The 18,941-nt window shown below is 35.1% G+C and overlaps 1 protein-coding gene across 1 annotated transcript in view; it reads left to right on the forward strand.

The window, feature by feature from the left end:
• The window catches only part of TNKS (tankyrase), a 207,403-nt gene that overhangs the window by 24,659 nt on the left and 163,803 nt on the right, over positions 1 to 18,941 (forward strand). Inside the window, exon 2 of the mRNA XM_025885956.2 lies at positions 12,823 to 13,047. Coding sequence (XP_025741741.1) covers positions 12,823 to 13,047 — 225 coding nt within the window. The remainder of the gene's footprint in view (positions 1 to 12,822; positions 13,048 to 18,941) is intronic.

Raw genomic sequence — 18,941 nt, forward strand, 5'->3', positions numbered from 1 at the left:
CCATTTTATGTTTAAAAAGTTATTTTCATTCTGAAATCATGCAAATGTCCACCTCAGTTGTTTTATGGTTTCATTTTCTCATTTTGTACCTTAATCTATTTTGAATTTATTTTGCTATATACTTTAAAAAGGTTTTTGTTTTTTTTTTCCTCAGCAGGTAGCCAGTTTCCTTGAACCCTTTATTGTGTAGTAAGTACAACCATTAAAATAAAAATGAAGATGAAGTCTCTTAATTATTATTATAGCTGAAAGCAGAAATATTTATTAGGGCACATTTTGCTTCTTTTTCCTTTGACTTCTAGTTAACTATGTAATTAGTTCATTGTGCTGTATTTGACCTTTCTGTTTCTACTTTTATAGCAAAAGTATCTTCTACAATAATATACTGAAATAAATGGAAGTAGACTAAAAAGTCAGTGGAATTTCAAGAGTCTTTAGCTTTTCTATCTTCTAAGATTGATGTATATACAGATATATTTTGCAGTTTTCTGATATCTAAATTTGCATTGCAGAAATTTTGAATTATGCTACTTTGATAGGGAACAGTCATAGTCTTCCCCCTGACATACATCATTTAAAGGATTTTTGGTTCTGATACACTGGGTTTGAAGGATGATCCTGCTTCTCCATGATTTATGTGGTAGAAAATTAGTCGATTCCATGTTGTTACCTGTTTCAGAATCTTTATTACTGCCTCTCTGAACCATTCTGAACTTCTTCTAGGTACTTGAATGTATAAAGCATTTCTCACCTCTTGAGCTTTGGATATACTGTACCTTATCCTCCTTAAGACATTTATTCCAATCCTTTTTTCTGGTTAACCATTTATTCTTTAGACCTTAGCTCAGAATATCACTTCATTGGGGAAGCTTTCCTACCCCAGGCTCAGTTAAGTTGTATGGCTGTGTGCTGTTTGTAACCCATACATTGCAGTTATTTGCTAGAATGTTCATTGTTCAGTGTTCCTGGAGACACACACACACACACACACACACACACACACACACACCCCTAAATCCATTTTTCATCATGCTGAAGTATTCTGATGAGAGTAGTTTCAACTAGTATTTTTTTGTGTTCAGCTTTGAGATTTTTACATATCTGAGATTAATTTTACTCTTTCATGTAAATAAAATTAAGCATCAAAATGCTTTTTCTTAAAATTGAGGTTGACTTTAGTCTGAAGTCAAAAAATTTCTGTGTTTTCTTGCTGAAGGATTTAGAAATTGCATAACCTTTAATATTGCCAGATTGCATATAACATGTCTCTCCATTCTGTTTAGTGCTTTATGAACTCTTACTAATCTGAAACTTTACATTTTCCTTTAATTACAGGAAGTGGTGTCATTATTTCTGTGTGTGTATATATTTTCTCTTCCCATCCTTTACCTCTCCTTTCTTCTATTTGTCTCTATCAGACACTTACTGGGATAGTTCTTCACCTTGATTTTATTAGGAATTTATTCTTTATTTTCATTACTATTCAATCAATTCATTATATATTTTTATTTTTCCACTTACATTTTTCATGACAGTATTTCCATTTGGTTTTACCTGATTTTTGTTCTCATGTCATGCTTTCATTATTCTCCATTATTTTCTCCTGAAGCATTTAATTTGCCAGTTTTAAATGTCTTCTTTTTTTTGTCTATTAATTCTGCTTTTGGTTTATCATTCCCTCATGGTGCTTGCACTCCTCAGGCATATTATTTTCTGCTGTGAGCTTATATTCCCTTGAAACTAAGAGCTAGTTGGGCCAATATTGCATTATTATGGGAGAATGGGTTTGATGGGTTTAGGGGTTGTGAAAGCCTGTGTTCTGTTTTGGTTCTCCAGGTGGTTTGGGGTAAAATAGGGACATGCCTCAGGGTAGAGAGGCCGTTTTGCTCAATTCCACCTTGGTTGCACAGAATTTCTCTGACCTTTGTCTTTTAAAGTGTTGGTCACCTTCATTGTAATTACTTAATTGGGAGTCCACCTGTAATTTTCTTCCCACCTCAGCCAAGTTCTAATATTTTACCTTGATGTTACTCCTTTTCTGTTGGCTAGAACTGGGCTGGAAATACTGCTTTATATTCCACAGTAGCACAGTGGACCATGTGACTGTGTTGAGGAGTGAAAGGACATAATTAGGACATTTTCCTCTGGCCTTTCTTCTGTCCAGGATACCGGATCTATCTCTTAAGCTGATGTTTCTTCTCACAGCGGTACCCAAACATTTTCTTTTTCTTCCTCAAGGGATGATTTCTTACACTGTTTTGTTGTTTTTGTTGTTGTTTTGAGCTGGAATCTTGGGATTTATCTCTTCAAGAGCTTCTTCTCACAGTTGGGTTTGGGGAAGGCACACATTCTTGACTATACTTGCTAATTAAATACTATTTTATCTAAGCATAAATCCTTTTCTAAATCAGGTTCTACAAAGTGGAAAAATTAATTGGTGAGATTCTGCCTTTGACAGATGAAAAACATGCAACTTCATTGACATTGAAGTCATTCTGTAGTTTGTTTTCTGAATTGTTATTTTAGAAACAACAGGGAATATACATACTCCCTGTTGCTTAACAGTGACTTCGATCTAATAAAGTGTAGAATAGTTCTTTATTTAAAGGCTAATATAGTTAGAATTGAAATTAGAAGAGGAAGCAATGATGACTTGAATATTAAATAGAAAATTTATGTTTCTTTGTTATAGAATATTTATTATAAAGTAACCAGGAATCTGTTACTGGGTATCTCTGGTTCTGTGTATACTGGACTGCATGAATTTAACCTAGTATATAGAAAACCCTTGACATTTTCCAAGAATATGTCACAAGACTTTCCCCACTCCCCAGATTAGAGAATACCATTATAGCATGTAATTTTCTTCATAAAATGTAGTAAAACTGGAAACTTTAAAAGACTTTAGAAGGTAGGCCTTTATAAGAAAGTGAATAAACTGAGAAAATCATGTAGAGATGGGGCTGCTCTGCTAGGCACCCCTCTCCCCCTGTAATTTTGAGGCTGCCTCCTGCACATCAGCCAAGATACAGGTGTGATTCAGATTTTTAATTCTTACTGTGTTTATTATGGACCTTTAGAGGTACTTAGCAGATACCTGGAACTACCTACCAGTGTTAAATAGGTAAATGATGAGTCTGTTGACCAGGAAAGAAAAGTTATTTAAAAACCTTTTATGTATTGCATAAATGTGTCACAGTTGAATTTGTTTCATTGAAAGTAATTTTATTGTCATTGGTAAGAGTTTTTTTTTATTTGGATGGAAGTAGATTGATAATGCTTAAGAAAGTAAGTAGGTTCTTCTATTTTAGAGTCTAATTTTTTTTTAATGTTTTTAGAGAGAATAATGAACAGTTCACATCTGTCATCAAGTACCTTTTTATCCATCCCGGCTTAGCTTTTGTGGTTTCCTTTATATCAGGAAAAACAGTGATATATGTGAGAGTTCATGAGTTATTTCCTAGATAATCTCCAACTTATTTTGTTCTTACTTTGAGTATCTTTTGAGTATAATTAGATCTTTCTATCCTTAAGGAAAAAAAATAAATATGGGAGATGTAATATAAATTTTCTCATTGAGTATGTAAGTGTAGGTCAGTGGATTTCATAGTTCAAATGATGTACAGTGGTTGTTGCTTTGTTGACAGTGTAATTAGGTGAAAAATATCTTTAGGCTATGACTTTGCTACCATAAATAAAAACATCACTTTAAAATACTCCAAACACCTTAGGTTTCTCTCCTTTTATTATATTTCAGAAGTCACAGTTGTTAGTTACAAGATTTAATATTGGTCAAGGTTGTTCCTTTGAAGCTTTAATTTTAGGTAGGTTTAAAATGTTGAACATAAGTGAAACAGTTTTCTATCTCTAAACTCGGCCTTGGTGCATAGATGCCAAATGACCTTACATTTGACATTGAAATGATTTTGAATTTAAACTCTTAACATTAGAATAAGGAAAATACGTATACTTGTAACCAAACGAACATGAGTTTACCCCTAGATGAGTCATAGAAACTACATCAGGTGAATTGTTGCACAAAGAAAAACTTTATTTGCAGCAAATAAGGGATCACGTGGAATAGCTTCCAAAGCCATGACTCCCCAGGAGAGGGTGAATGGGTACCTTTTGTTTAGGGTTAGGATGAATGTTTAGATAGGGAAGCCTTGTCATATATGTGGAAGTTAGTATAAGGTTAAGCATATGCCTTAAGGAAACATGCCTACACATACATTGTATGTATGTAAATGAGACTGAGGCTCTCCCTTGGACGGAGATTTTAGTATTATATTGAGGTAAAGGTAATTTCCGGTCATTTCAGAGGTCACTTCACAGTCCATCTGCACAGGCACATGTCAAGGGTTTGGGTGGTCTGGGTAGTTGCCATCATCTGAGGGGTGGTTTTGGGTTTCATTTGTCTGAGTTAAGAGGTAAGCCAGAAAGAAGAGCTTAAGGAAGAATGTAAGACAAAGGTTAGTCAGTACAAGCAGGTGGGCAGTAAAGGTCAGGTCTTGGGGTCTAACCGGTGACATATTGAGGTTAGGCTTTGTGTTATGAATTTAGGTTTTCCTCACAATACCAGCACAATGATTTCCACATAGTCTATTTGAAAATTTCTTAGAATATGTAAAATAATGTAATTGTTTCTCACACAGTGCTTAGGGGAAAGCATGTGCTGCAGTTTACAAAATAGGTTCGTTTAGTAGTTAGAGAAGAACAGTTCATCTGAGTGAACTTTTTGCTGCTCCGCACTTGCTCTGACCCTTCCCCAAATGGCACCTCCGTAAACTGCATTGCTCAGGCTAGAAACCTGGGAGCCAGTCTTTCTTGCCTTTCCTTTTTGACCTGTCTATACTGCTGCTGGCTTATTCCAAGCCACCATCAATTCTTGCCCAAACTATGGCAGATTTTTCTTAGCCTGTTTCTCTGATTTTGCTCTTGACCCTCTCCATTCTATTTTTCATGTAGCCAACTGATAATCCTTTTAAGACGAATACAGTCAAGTAATTTCTCTTATAAAGGGCTGCCCACATACTTAAAATAAAATCCAAACTTCTTATCCATGACTTAAAAAGCTGTGACAGATACTGTTGGTTATTCACCCAAAAGTTCATTTTCTCCTTAATCTTCACTAACAGATCTTAGATTTTGTAGAAGGCAGTAGTGTGACCAGCTATAAAAAAAAAATCTGACTTTCCGGACTTTTGGGGGAGCTTGGAGAGATGACTTGTTTTTGGCTAATGAGGTATAAGTGAAAGTATCTTAGAGAGGCTTCTTCTCTTAAAAGATTAAGAGAAAGCCTTTTTCTCCCCTTGCCCTCTTTTTTCTTGTGTGGGAACCTGAATAGCAGGCTATAAGGTGTGGCACTCTTGTGACTATGAGGTGACAAACAAGAAGATAGCTTATACCTGCTAAGCATGCCAGAGTGGAAGATTTTTTAAAGAGCTCTTGTTAAACTGCTATATGAGCCTGAATTGCCTCTGACTGGACAAGTTTAGTGAGACATGTGAAATCGCTACATTTTTTTTTTTTTTTTGAGGTTTCACTAGTTCCATTATTTGTAGCTGGATGTTTTCCTCATGATAAAGGCCCTATATGATCTAGCTCTTGCTTGTCTTCTGACCTCATTTTGTCATTACTACCTCTGGTCACATTAGCTAGCAGACAAATCTTGGCTGACAAACTCCTGCTTGGATCCAAACTCCTTATGACTGAAAGGCTCTGTGTGTTCTGGTTTTAGTGACCGACCCTAATGTACCACTGCCCTCTGTGTCCCACTATCAACAAAAACCTTAAAATACCCCCAAATCCTTGACAAATATGTGCAAGATATTAATGGAAAACAAACACAAAATGAAAGATGTGAGGTATGTATTTGATGTACATGGATATACATGATACACAGTGTATATCCATGGATTAGAAGACTCGGTGTTGTAAATTTGTCAACTTCACAGAATTAACTCTAATCAATGAGCTTTAAAAACTTTTTTTCTAACACATTTTTTCATGGAACATAAAGATAATTCCATTGAACATCAAAAAGCAATAATAGCCAGGATAATTTTTTAAGAGAAACAGGGGGGATTGGCACTGCCCTACTTGGTATTTTAGACTTTTTTTGAAGTTAAACTATTGAACAAACTGATCAACCAAAGAGAAAAGATGTGGAAAACGTAAAACTATATTTGTAACTCACAGCATATATACAGGTAGATTAAAGATCTAAATGTGGAAAGCAATGGTGTATGGGTGGCTCAGTCGGTTAAGTGTCTGCCTTCGGCTCAGGTCATGATCTCAGGGTCCTGGGATAGAGCCTGGACTCCCTGCTCAGGGGGTAGTCTGCTTCTCCCTCTCCCTCTGCCCCTCTCTCTGCTCATGCTCTCTCTCTCTCTCTCTCAAATAAATAAATAAAAGCTTTAAAAAAATAAATGTGGAAAGCAGAATTATAAAAGTAATCTAGGAGAAAATGTACGAACGGTATAGGAATAGGAAGGATTTCTTACAGATTATGTAGAAAGCACAGTGTAGGGAAAGATTGATATATTTTATTATGTTAAAGTTTAAAACTTGTCTGAAATCAGACACTGTAAATAGAGTGTAAAGACAAGCCATAAACAAAATAATGTATTTTTAATGCATGTAACCAATACAAGATTAGTGTTCAGAATATATAAAGATCAAAAAAATAATAAGACAAAAAATTCGGTCTAGACCATGAACCGAAGGCTGACAGATGAATGATCAGTAAACATATAAACAGATATTTGTATCAATTTGCATGGGTTCAGCTCCAAATATTCCAAAATTCAACTAACAGAAACTTAAGCCTGAGGACATTTATTTCCTGCTTGATAAGTCTAGAGGTAGGAAGTTCAAGAATTGGTTGAATACTCTGTGAGCACAGTAGGGTTCTATGCTCGGATTTTCATAATTCTGTTGACCTTCCCATCATGGTATCAGCAGCTCTGAATGTCACAGTCTTCTGTGAGAGTTTTCTAGAAATAGGATGGGAGAGAGGAGAAAGTGTCCTTTTTCTTCTACATATCTCCTATTAGAGAGAAAAATCTTTCCAGAAGCTTCTAGATTTTCCATTCTGTCCCCTTGCCAGTCACTGCCAAAGAAGAATAAAATCACCTTTCTGGCTTAGAGTAATCAGGATTCGCTCCTTGGACTGGGGAAAGATTTACCTTCTCTTAGCTAATATATTACATTCTGACCAATTCCTGAGCAGTAACTGAGTTTCTGTGGGCCAGCAAGAAGAGGGATAATTGCCACAACTGTCAATCTCACTAATAGAGATTGAAGACCATGTGATCTTGACAATATAATATGAATATATATAATCTAATAACATGGAATATGAAATATATAAGTATATAAACTCAAGTGTTTAAAAACACACGTATATGAAAAGTATAAAAATAAGGGCAAGTATAACAAACATTGAGTTTATGTAATGGGATCGTTGGGGAAGAAAAGAGAAGAGTAGGATTAAGAGAGATTTCAACTGTATTTGTATTCATATATTTAATTTTCTAAAAAAAGTAAATATCTGAACCCAGAAAATGTAAGTTGAGCAATACATTTTTTATTTTTGCCTCTTTGTTTGTAAAGATTATAAATATGTGTTCATATACACAAGATGGGGAAATGGACATACTCAAGCATTTTGGTTAAAAATGAAAACTGATAGATTGAATTAGAGGACAGTTTGGCAATGTATGAAATTTTAAACATGTATCCTTTGACCTAGTCCTTCTACTTTAAGGAATTTGCCTTAAAGAACTGGACGGATGTATGAAGATATGTGTATAAGGATATTTATTTTAACTTTTTTTTATAATGGCAAAATCTCCTTTTTATAATGGTGAAACCACCCAACTAAATAAATTATGACATATCCATGTAGTAGAAGGCTAAGTAACTCATAAGAAAATGATGTAAACATTTTATACCTGAAAAAATATCTGAGATAGTTGAAAAGTGAAAAGGCAGAGAGCAAAGATGTTAAAACATATACACACATGCAAAAAAAGAAATCTGGAAGTTTAATCATCAAAATGTTCATTTTGGTTATCTCTGGATGATGATGGCATTACAGATGATTTTCCTTTGTGAAAATTTGGTGCTTTGTTTAAATATTTTAAAATATTTCTGATATTTTTGTAGCTGGAAAAGCCTTTAAATGTTTTCTTTTTGTAAATTAAAAATATAAAATCAGAAGCTACTTACTTGCTCTTTGATTTAATTATGATTAAGGAACATTATGTATATTCATATAATCAGCAAATATTTTGTTGAAGCCATACTGTGTATCAGGCACTATTTTAGTTGCTGGAGACACACACTGGTTTATGAGATAGTTCCTAACTCTTTTTATGTGGTGAGACATATAAAAGGCAAATAGGTAAATGAACAAGGTAATTTCAGGTAGTGATTTAATGCAGAAAGAAAGTAAAACTGATGATATTGAAAATAATGATGGAAAAGTATGTGTGCCTACATAGGTGACTTTAAATTGAGTGCTCGGTTTAGAGTCCTCTGAGTTGCTTATCTTTGTTTGGGCTGATGATTGGTTGGCAGAAGGAGCTAGGCATGTGAAGATCCGGGAGCAAGTTCTCAGAGAACAGTGCAAAGTCGCCTTGGCTGAAAGGAGTTTGTCATATTCAGGGAACAGAAAGTGAAAGACAGGGCAAATAAAACCCAGTGACATGGGAGAGGTGAGAGGGGTCAGCTCACATAAAGCCTTGTAGGTCCTAAGGAGTTTGTAGTAATATCTTATTGTATGTGTTATGGGAGCCCATTACAAGATTTTAAGCAGGGAAATGACCTAATCTGATACATTGCCTTGAAAAGATCACTCTTCCTACTGTGTTAACAATGAATTGTAGGGCAGCAGATGTGACAGCAGAGAGAGCGGTTAGGTTAGATGCTGTTAGAAGGCTAGATGCTGAAGTCTAGACAGGAGATTATGGAACTACAACCTGAGTTGGTAGCACGGGGGAGTAGACAGAATTGAGATGTGTCTTTAGAAGCACAGCTCATGTAATATCAGCACTGAGGGGAAGAGTTACTTAACAAAATGAGGATAATGGTATCTCTCACAGGGTGTTATCATAAGGAGCTGATGCATGTCAAGTATTTGGCATACTTTTTGACACACATAAGAGCTCGTGAAATGTTAGTTACTTATTGTTGTTATTTTTAGTGTTGTCAAGAATAGGGCATGTACTTTGAGCAAAGAAAGTTTTTCTGTAAAAGTTAAATTATACCTCTAGTATAACTCAGTAGCACATGCTGTGTGTTGGTAAAGATCAGAGAATTACAGTCTTACTTTTTAGTGACCTTTGCTGGATCAGAGAAGAGAGAAGGTATATTGGTTTTCCTTCTTTACTTCATAACACTGAGCCATAAATAAAGATGTACAAGTAGCAACTATGTATAAGTGGCAATATTAAAACATTGTGATTTAGCTATTTTTTATTTTTTTATTTTTTTTATTTATTTATTTTTTTTTTTAAAGATTTTATTTATTTATTTGAGAGAGAGAGAGAATGAGAGATAGAAAGCACGAGAGGGAAGAGGGTCAGAGGGAGAAGCAGACTCCCTGCCGAGCAGGGAGCCCGATGCGGGACTCGATCCCGGGACTCCAGGATCATGACCTGAGCCGAAGGCAGTCGCTCAACCAACTGAGCCACCCAGGCGCCCCTAGCTATTTTTTAAACATGTGCTAGGGCGCCTGGGTGGCTCAGTTGGTTGAGCGGCTGCCTTCGGCTCAGGTCGTGATCCCAGGGTCCTGGGATTGAGCCCCGCGTCGGGCTCCCTGCTCGGCGGGGAGCCTGCTTCTCCCTCTCCTTCTGCCTGCCTCTCTGCCTAATTGTGCTCTCTCTCTCTCTGTCAAATAAATAAATAAAATCTTTAAAAAAATAAATAAACATGTGCTAGCTTAATGGAATAAGACACTGAAAATCTTGTCTGCAGTATGTGTCTGTAATGCTTTCACTTAGGGACTATTTTCCGAAGAGTTAATTAGTGATAAGTTACTTCAAATTCTATGCAGTTCTTTGACTGTGATCCTAATTACTATTTTTATTTTGGTTCTTTAGACCCAAATAAGCAGTTCAATTATAGGGATAATTATGACTACAAACCTTGTTTGTGAAACAGAGGCCTTATATAACCATCAGAGATAATGAATTCTCTTTATGTGTAAAAATAATATATAAGCATTTAACATTATAGAATGATGAATGACCAATTTTGATTTGTACTCAACAGAACAGGTAAAAATACATCTTTTAATTAAACTTTATGTTTTAAATAAACTTTTCTGAATTACTAAGTACTAAATTTCTAAGTTTAAGTAGGGGACTGTTTTGTGGATAATAAAACCTCTGATTTTAATAATATATTTTGTTAATGCAAGACCAAGTTAAAAGAGATAAATTCTTCATTGTCTACTGATTTTGACTGTTTACTTCCACCTTCTTTTATAAACATGTATGAGTACACACTTAGATAAATTTTATACAAAATTGTGTTTTTATATGATAATAGGAAAACAAATAGAAGGGAAGGAAATTCTATAATGCCACTAGTGATTTAATCTTTTTTCTATCTTCAAATATATGTTTGTGTGTGTATATATATTTTCCCCCAATATTTTGTTTTATATATTTTTAATCTGAAAGACTAATCTAAAAACACTTTTTCCATGTTTTTCTGTTAATATCCTGTGTTTTCTTGTATGTATGGTTTATACTTTTTTGATGTTTTTTAAACTGTAGTAAAATAATACATTTTTTACATGTATAATTCAGTGACATTAAGTATATTCACAATGTTCTATAGCATCCTCTTAGTACAGGATGATGTTATACGAAAAGCCATCATTTATTTAACAGAGCCATAAGTGTTGGACATCTGAATTGTTTCCATGGTTTTCTGTAAATAATGCTTTGATAAACATCTTGATGCAGAGTTTTTGTTCCGATAACACTACATTTTTTTCTAAAATGTGGTACCACTTTACACTCAAATTATCAGTGTGAGCACAGTTCCATTTCCCCACACTGTTTGCTAACAAGCATTTTTTGATTTTTTATATTTTAGATCTAAACACACACTTTGCGTTTTTCCCTCAGTTATAATGGATACTTTTTAAAATGCCAATTGATACATTTAAAAAGGTATCTTATTTTAATTTACTTGTTTATTAGTGAAGAAAGGAAATTCATTCTCAAATATTATCGATGCATTGATTAGGGAAATGTGACTTTGCCATGCGGACTTTATTCAAATCCATAGAAGGAAAAGCATGAAATCTTCATGACTAAGGAAAGCACCTGTGGCCGGACGAATGAAGAGTAAGGCTGTGATAGTGGGGTGAAAGACACCGATGTTAGAAAAATAAACAGAATCTGGTATCTGTAAAGTTGTGCAGGTATTAAGAAACAAACAGCATAGTTATATTAGCATGTAACCTATACTTTTGATATTTCAGTTAGTAATACAGAACTGACCTCTTTTCACCCCAAATTTTCAGTTTAATTTGAAGGATATTTTCTATGGAAACCCAATTCTGACTTTGTACTACGTATCTGTGGAAACATGTCTTTTATTTTGGAGACTTTTCCTTGGAGCCTGTTTTCCTGGACTGAATGAATTTCTGTAGATAGTGTGGAGAACATATCTTGAAATAAATCTTTTTTTTTCTATTTTCCTCATAGTTCTCATTTAGTTTATATGCATAAAATGAAGGAAGACACGACCATTTTGGCTTTATTTATGATGCCACTTTCTAACTACATTACATAGTAGGTAATAGCATGGAGGTAGTGATACTTAGAAAATAAGACCAAATAAAATTTAAAGTAGGAAAGGAAGAATCATTAAGAAAGATATTAGCTTATAAAGATAAAAATACTAATGCTTATAGTCTTCTTTCTTCTTAATCCATTGCAGTGTAACTTGTAATTTCATCACTGTACTATAATTTAAAATTGTCAGTGGCTTTTGTACCCTTTAAATCCTCATCATGCTGACTTCGCATGTTGCTGCCCATTGACTTCCATAATGTACTTTCTTGGTAATTTTTACCTTTCTCAGTGTGTGCCTAGTCCTTACACTGATTCAGATCTGTTCTTTCCCCCCACTTTTTCTGTCTGAAAATTGTGATACTTCTTATCAGTTTTCTGGTTCTGTCTTTCTTGTTCCCACTTGTTTGTCATACTGTTTCCTCAGACTCACTAAATCCAAGCTTACATTGTTTTAGTTTGGCCATCAGTCCCAAGAGTAGATATTTTGACATTATCTTTAGTTCTTCCTTTTCAAAGTTCTTATAGCCAAACTGTTACCACTTATTTCTGGTATCCATACAGTCTTCTCTAGTTTTTCTGGTATAATGTTAAGTGTTATAATTTGTTTTAGTTGTCAGCAGTATTTAAATAACCTTTATTTCTTAAAATAGATGGATTTTATACATATAATTTTTTCTTGTGAAGCATGAGGGGAAAATGAATGCCTTGGACTGGAGTCTTGTTCATTTTGTATGTTGCCCAGCACATAAAATGTGTTGAAGATGTCTTTTGTGGGGGAAAAAACAAGTCTTTGAATGAACTGCCCAAAGACTTAAGGAAGAGCTTTCTTAGTTCTGAGTTCTATAAGAGGAGAGAATCGATTTGAATGGTAGCCATTTTTTTTAACCCTTTTTGCTATAGAAGAAAGTACTACAAGTGTTCACATTTGTTAGTGTTATTAAAGAAATATTAATGGTTCTTTTTACAGAATTGCTTCAATGTATATTATCCTTCTTTTTAGGGTTTGGAAGGAAGGATGTCGTAGAACACTTACTACAGATGGGTGCTAACGTCCATGCTCGTGATGATGGAGGTCTCATCCCACTTCATAATGCCTGTTCTTTTGGCCATGCTGAGGTTGTGAGTCTGTTACTGTGTCAAGGAGCTGATCCAAATGCCCGGGATAACTGGAACTATACCCCTCTGCATGAAGCTGCTATTAAAGGGAAAATCGATGTATGTATTGGTAAGTATTATTTGATAATATCGAAGTTGTAAGATCAACCTGACAGGTATAATATTTTAAATAAAGGTTTACCATTTTTTTATTAATTTTTATTGTGGTGGAAATAGTGTTCTCTCAGAATAAGAAGGCTTTATTCTTATTCTTAGAAGCAGTTATTTTTTTCCATCAAAAGAGAAGTAGGGAGATGGCAATATAAAGTTGGTTAAGAACAGGATTCACAGCTTCACAGCATTAACTCTCCGAATTCAAGTCTAATGCTAACTGATGTGGAACTAAATTTTGATGGATTACTATTACAAATTTAGTTAATCTACAGTCTCTTTAAAAGACTGCAATTTTCCATCCTAGCATCAAATGAGAGCCATTATAAAATACAAGTTCTTACTGAATTGGATGACGTATTTGGATGCTTTAGGTTGATTTAAGGAAAATCATCTGGCACTAAGGCAAAATCTTTTTCTTTTTTTTGTAAAAGTGAACACCAGCTATAGCACTGGAAAGCTTTGAGTGAGTGGTTCAGATACAGTAGTACAAAGCTTAATATGTTCAACATGTGCCATAGTCTAGAAAAAAAGCATTTTCAAGTAAAATTGAACTTTTCAACCATTTTAAATTTCGAGATGATATGAAATTGTATTCAATCATTTCTTTCTCTTTTATTTTTATCTAAATGTGTGTGTGTGTGATTTTACTTATAGTCTTACATTAGATTTTGCTTTATTGTACAACTTTCATTTTGAAATCTAAAACAAACTTCCAGAAGACCAGCATAATATCTTTTGAGTGTATATATTTCTTGACCTTCAAGATGGTGGATGTTTGTTTAGTACATGGCAGGTTGATTGACATAATTGTTGTCTTCTGGGATGACATCCATTTCAAGTTTAATCTTTCACGTTTATCTTTATCATAAAACTCAAATATATATGTCATTTTTAAAGATACATAGTGGTGTGGTTATTAAGATTTTCTGTCTTGACTGTGGACTCTGAGAAACAAACTGAGGGTTCTAGAGGGGAGGGGGGTGGGGGGATGGGTTAGCCCGGTGATGGGTATTAAAGAGGGCACGTACTGCATGGAGCACTGGGTGTTATGCACAAACAAGGAATCATGGAACACTACATCAAAAACTAATGATGTAATGTGTGGTGATTAACATAACATAATAAAATAAAATTAAGAAAAAAAAGATTTTCTCTCTCTTCATAGCCGTCTTTTCCAGCCTCCAATATGTTTTTCATTTTCCCTCAAATTATTGCAATGCCTGACATACAACTTCTTTATCACATTCTCTGTCATTATCTTTTGTCACTTCCACATCCGTTGATATGAGCCTTTGGATACCCTGGTCCTTTTTGATCTTTGAGATCTTCCATTCTAGTTGATTCTCCCATTTCCTCCTAAGTCTTTCACTAAAACACCACATCCTGGACTAAGTCATTACATAAAATTACCCTGAAAAGCTTGAACTTAGAAATATCCTCTCTGACCACAAAAACCTCTTAAGTTGTGGTAAGTTACCATGTGATAATTATTATTGAACTTGATATGTATTCTTACCGAATCTAGACTTAAGATTTCCCTATCTTCATTCCTTCTTGCTTTACCTTGTCATATATGTTGGATTCTTTTGTCATTAGTCATAGAATTTTATATAGTTTTCACCTTCTTGAATTATTATCCTTTCTAGGCTTCCGTGTTCTATTTTCTTACCTGTATCCCTCTGAATTTTTCATTGTATCAGTTCTTTTAATATCTTATCAAAATTAATATTCTTTCCTCCTCCTCCTAATCCCCCTCCCAAAAGTACGTAATGAAAATGCTCCTTTTATCTAGGTTCTGTTGAAATAAAAGACTAGATGTAGGACCTGAATTTTTAAAGAATGGATCCCCATAGTCCTCCAGCCCCACAGTCCTCAGTGTACTTTGGCACGTATTGCTTCCCTTCTGTTTAACTTCTTGTGTCTTATAAAAGTTGAGGGAAGGGAAAGGGCACCTTCAAACTATAATCAAAATATAGTTGAGGCTACAGCTACTATTAAAATAGTTATGGGAAACAAGATTGGTTGTAGATCCTTTGGTACATTTAATTAGCTTTCAGGAACCTATTAGGAAGCCAAATATACCAAAGCCTCTGATAGTTTATGTATCATACTTTCTGAATTTGAGTATAGTTAAGGGATACTGAAATGTTACTATTAGGCCAATTTCCACTTTGGGACAGCTGGTTGAAAGCTTGAGTCTGTTGGTTTTGAGAGATTAGTGTACAGAATTAACTTTTGAAAGGTTTTTGCCTAGATGATGAAATGCTGGCCTGATTGTTTTCATATTAATCATATCTCTATATGTGAGGTAGAATAGTGAATACTTTTGATATTTATAAAGGTAGAGCCAAGGCACATTATCACTGGCTTAAGGGAGGCAGCAGGATGGTTGCTTCAAAGCACATGTTCTGGGCTTATATCCTGACCTGACCAGTTACCAGCTGTATTATGAGATGAGGGGCCACTTAACTACCATGTTTCATTATATGTGAAATGGGAATACTTGGGTTCTTGGGAGGATTAGCTGATGATACATGTAAAGTACTTAGAGTACTTGATATAGTCAATGTTAAATAATAAATATTGATTGCTATCTTTTTTAATTGAAATATAGTTGATATATGTTACATTAGTTTCAGGTGTACAACATAGTGATTAGACAAGTTGATGCTTTATGCTGTGCTCACCACAATTGTAGGTCCCATCTGTCACCATACAGTGCTATTTGTCACAATACCTTTGACTATATTCTCTTTGCTGTACTTTTTATCCCCATGACTTATTCATTCCATAGCTGGAAGCCTGTATCTTCCTTTCACCCATTTTTCCCATCCCCTCACTGCCCTCCCCTTTGGCAACCATCAGTTTGTTCTCTGTATTTATAGATCTGTTTCTGCTTTTTGTTTATTTGTTTGCTTTGTTTTTTAGATTGTACATATAAGTGAAATCATGTGGTATTCATCTTTGCCTGATTATTTCCCTTAGCGTAATACCCTCTAGGTTCATCCGTATTGTTGTAAATGGCAAGATCTCACCCTTATTTATGGCTGAGTGATAGTCCATTGTATATATATGTATACCACATCATCTTTACCCATTCATCTGTCATATCTTTCATATCTTGGCTATTGTAAATAAGGCTGCAATAAACATAGCGCGCATATATCTTTTTGAAGTAGTTTTTTCATTTTCTTTGGGTAGATACCCAATGGTAGAGTTATAGAATCACGTGATATTTCTATTTTTAATTTTTTTAAAGATTTACTTATTTGAGGGAGAGCAAATGTGAGCAGGGGGAGGAGGAGAGGGAAAGAGAGAGAGAGAGAAGCAGACTCCCCACTGAGCACAGAGCCCAGTGTGGGGCTCAATCTCATATACCCTGAGACCACGACCTGAGTCGAAATCAAGAGCTGGACATTTAACCAACTGACCCACCCAGGTGCCCTTCTATTTTTAAGTTTTTGAGGAACCTCCATACTAATTTCCATAGTAGCCGTACCAATTTACATTCCTACCAACAGGGCCTGAGGGTTCTTTTTTTTCTACATCCTCACCAACACTTGTTATTTTTCTGTCTTTTTGAGTCTAGCCATTCTGACAGGTGTAATAGCTATTATTAATCGCTATTACTGCTAAGATCTCAACCTGAATTCTGACTGCTGTGTAATGTAGATTTCCTGGTTTCTTCTGTTTGCCCTATATTGACCTTTTTTTAAGGGCCAATTTAAAAAGTCTATCCCGACAAAGCAAACAAATAAAAACAAACAGACTCATAACTACAAGAATAAACTAGTGGTTGCCAGAGGGGAAGTCAGTGAGGGGGGCGGGTATGGGTGAAACAGGTGAAGGGAATTAAGAGGTATAGATTTCCAATTAGAAAACAAAAAGTCGGGGCGCCTTAGTGGCTCAGATGGTTAAGTTGCTGCCTTCGGCTCTGGTCCTGATCCCGGGGTCCTGGGATCGAGCCCCACATCGGGCTCCCAGCTCAGCGGAAAGTCTGTTTCTCACGCTGCCTCTGCTTCTCTCCCCTGCTCATGGCTCTTTCCCCTGCTCATGCTCTGTCTCTCTCAAATTAATCTTAAAAAAAAAAAAGTCTATCCCATGTGTTTCTTAGATGCTATTTACCTACCATCAAAAAGAACAAAATAAAGTTGATTTTAAAAATCAACTTTAAATGCTTGTATAATTAAACCAACTACTTAAGACAGAGGTCTTGATTCATTATATTAATGCTGATGATATAATTTTTATATTATATTTAACAAATCCAATTTACTTTAGAAATTAACACTTTTTCTACCTTTAGAACCTATTCATTTCTCCCTGCCTCTCTCTACTCACAGATAGAAAGTCACCAAAAATTAAAATAAATGACATCTTCTTTTCTGAATATATGTCATAAGATTTTTTTTTTGAGACTATCCAAGTGTTAGTGCTTTGCAATTCCATTTTAGAAGCAAGTTGTAGAAACATTTTTCTCAAAGTTAATTGACATAAAGTCTGGGAGTCTTAATGGACATTTGTCTTTTTTTTTTTTTAATTTTGGCTAGCTGGTATCTGACTGCTTTTCTGATTTTAGAGATTTAAAACAATGAGTGATCATTATGGGGAGAAATACAGAAGCTTATGGAGTCAGATCTTTCTTTTTTCTACACTGTCAGACAGGGATGGCCTTGTTTTGGTCACTCAGACACCCCCTTCTATATTGTAGAATTTTGAGTTCAAAGACTTAGAGATATTAAGGAATCATTCATAGCAGCAGTTTTTTTTTTCCTGCAGTGTTGGTAGTGGTCCTGCCCCATTAAGGTAGACAGAATTGGTTTCAGTCCTTTGCCAATGAATATAACTGATACAGAGATCTTGAGAAGGTAGCTAGGTGGAAGTTCCAGGCTGGGGCCTCTTAAGATAATAAAGAAATACCTTAAATCTTTATATAATTCCCATGATCCACACTATTTGCATTTATACCAGACTCCCATCTCTTCTTATACTCTCTGCTTCTCAAGGGAGAAGCGGCCAGAGCATGTTCCCTTTGGAGAATTCTGGGTTCCTCAGCAGGCATGGGACAGTGTGCTGACTTCCCAAGCAATTTCAGTGATAATGGAGGTGTGTGGTTTTGTAACACCTATGGGATTCTCACTTCTTGGAATACCGAGTATTTAGATACGAAAGCCCAGTAAACCAAATGAAAAATTCTCAAAGGGGAAGATTGAACAATTGGAATATATACCCAGAACTGCTATAGGGGTTGGATAAACACCTGAATGAAAAAATAAAAAGATTCCCTTGGGGAATTTAAAGTGTAATATGGAAGAAGCTTCCTGAGGCCAAAACAATCTAGTATTTTTCCAAAGTAAGACATTCAGTAGATGAATTAAAGAAAATCCACATTAGTAGCCTAGAAGATCACGTGAGAAATAACCCCAAATACAGAACAAAATGTTAGCATCAGGAAGTCATGAAGAAAAAGGTAAATAGACCCAGGAAGTCAACATTCTTTTAAAACCTTACATGTGATAGGAGGTTCAGGAGGGAAAAAGAAAAAAAAAAATAACTGATAGAAGAGATCAGTAATAATTAAACAAATGATAAGCTGGAAAAACCCAAGTCTTGAGATTGAAGAGGCTACAGAGTTCCATGCTGTATTGATGAGAAAAGGCACACTGAGGAAGACACATGTGTATATACTAAAGTTATCCAAGCAGGAAGAATAAGTTGCCTATAAAGGGGGGAGGGGTGGAATTAAGCAAAGGACTTTCCATTTACAACACTTAAAGCTTGAAGTCAGTGGAATACCTTCTGAGGACTACTGGAAGGAAAGAAACTGAAATTCTCTTGATAAAGAGAAGT

Source organism: Callorhinus ursinus, unplaced genomic scaffold (genome assembly GCF_003265705.2).
Source record: "Callorhinus ursinus isolate GAN/ISIS: 27379988/994484 unplaced genomic scaffold, GSC_fseal_2.0 scaffold17, whole genome shotgun sequence".
NCBI classification, from domain to species: Eukaryota; Metazoa; Chordata; class Mammalia; order Carnivora; family Otariidae; genus Callorhinus; species Callorhinus ursinus.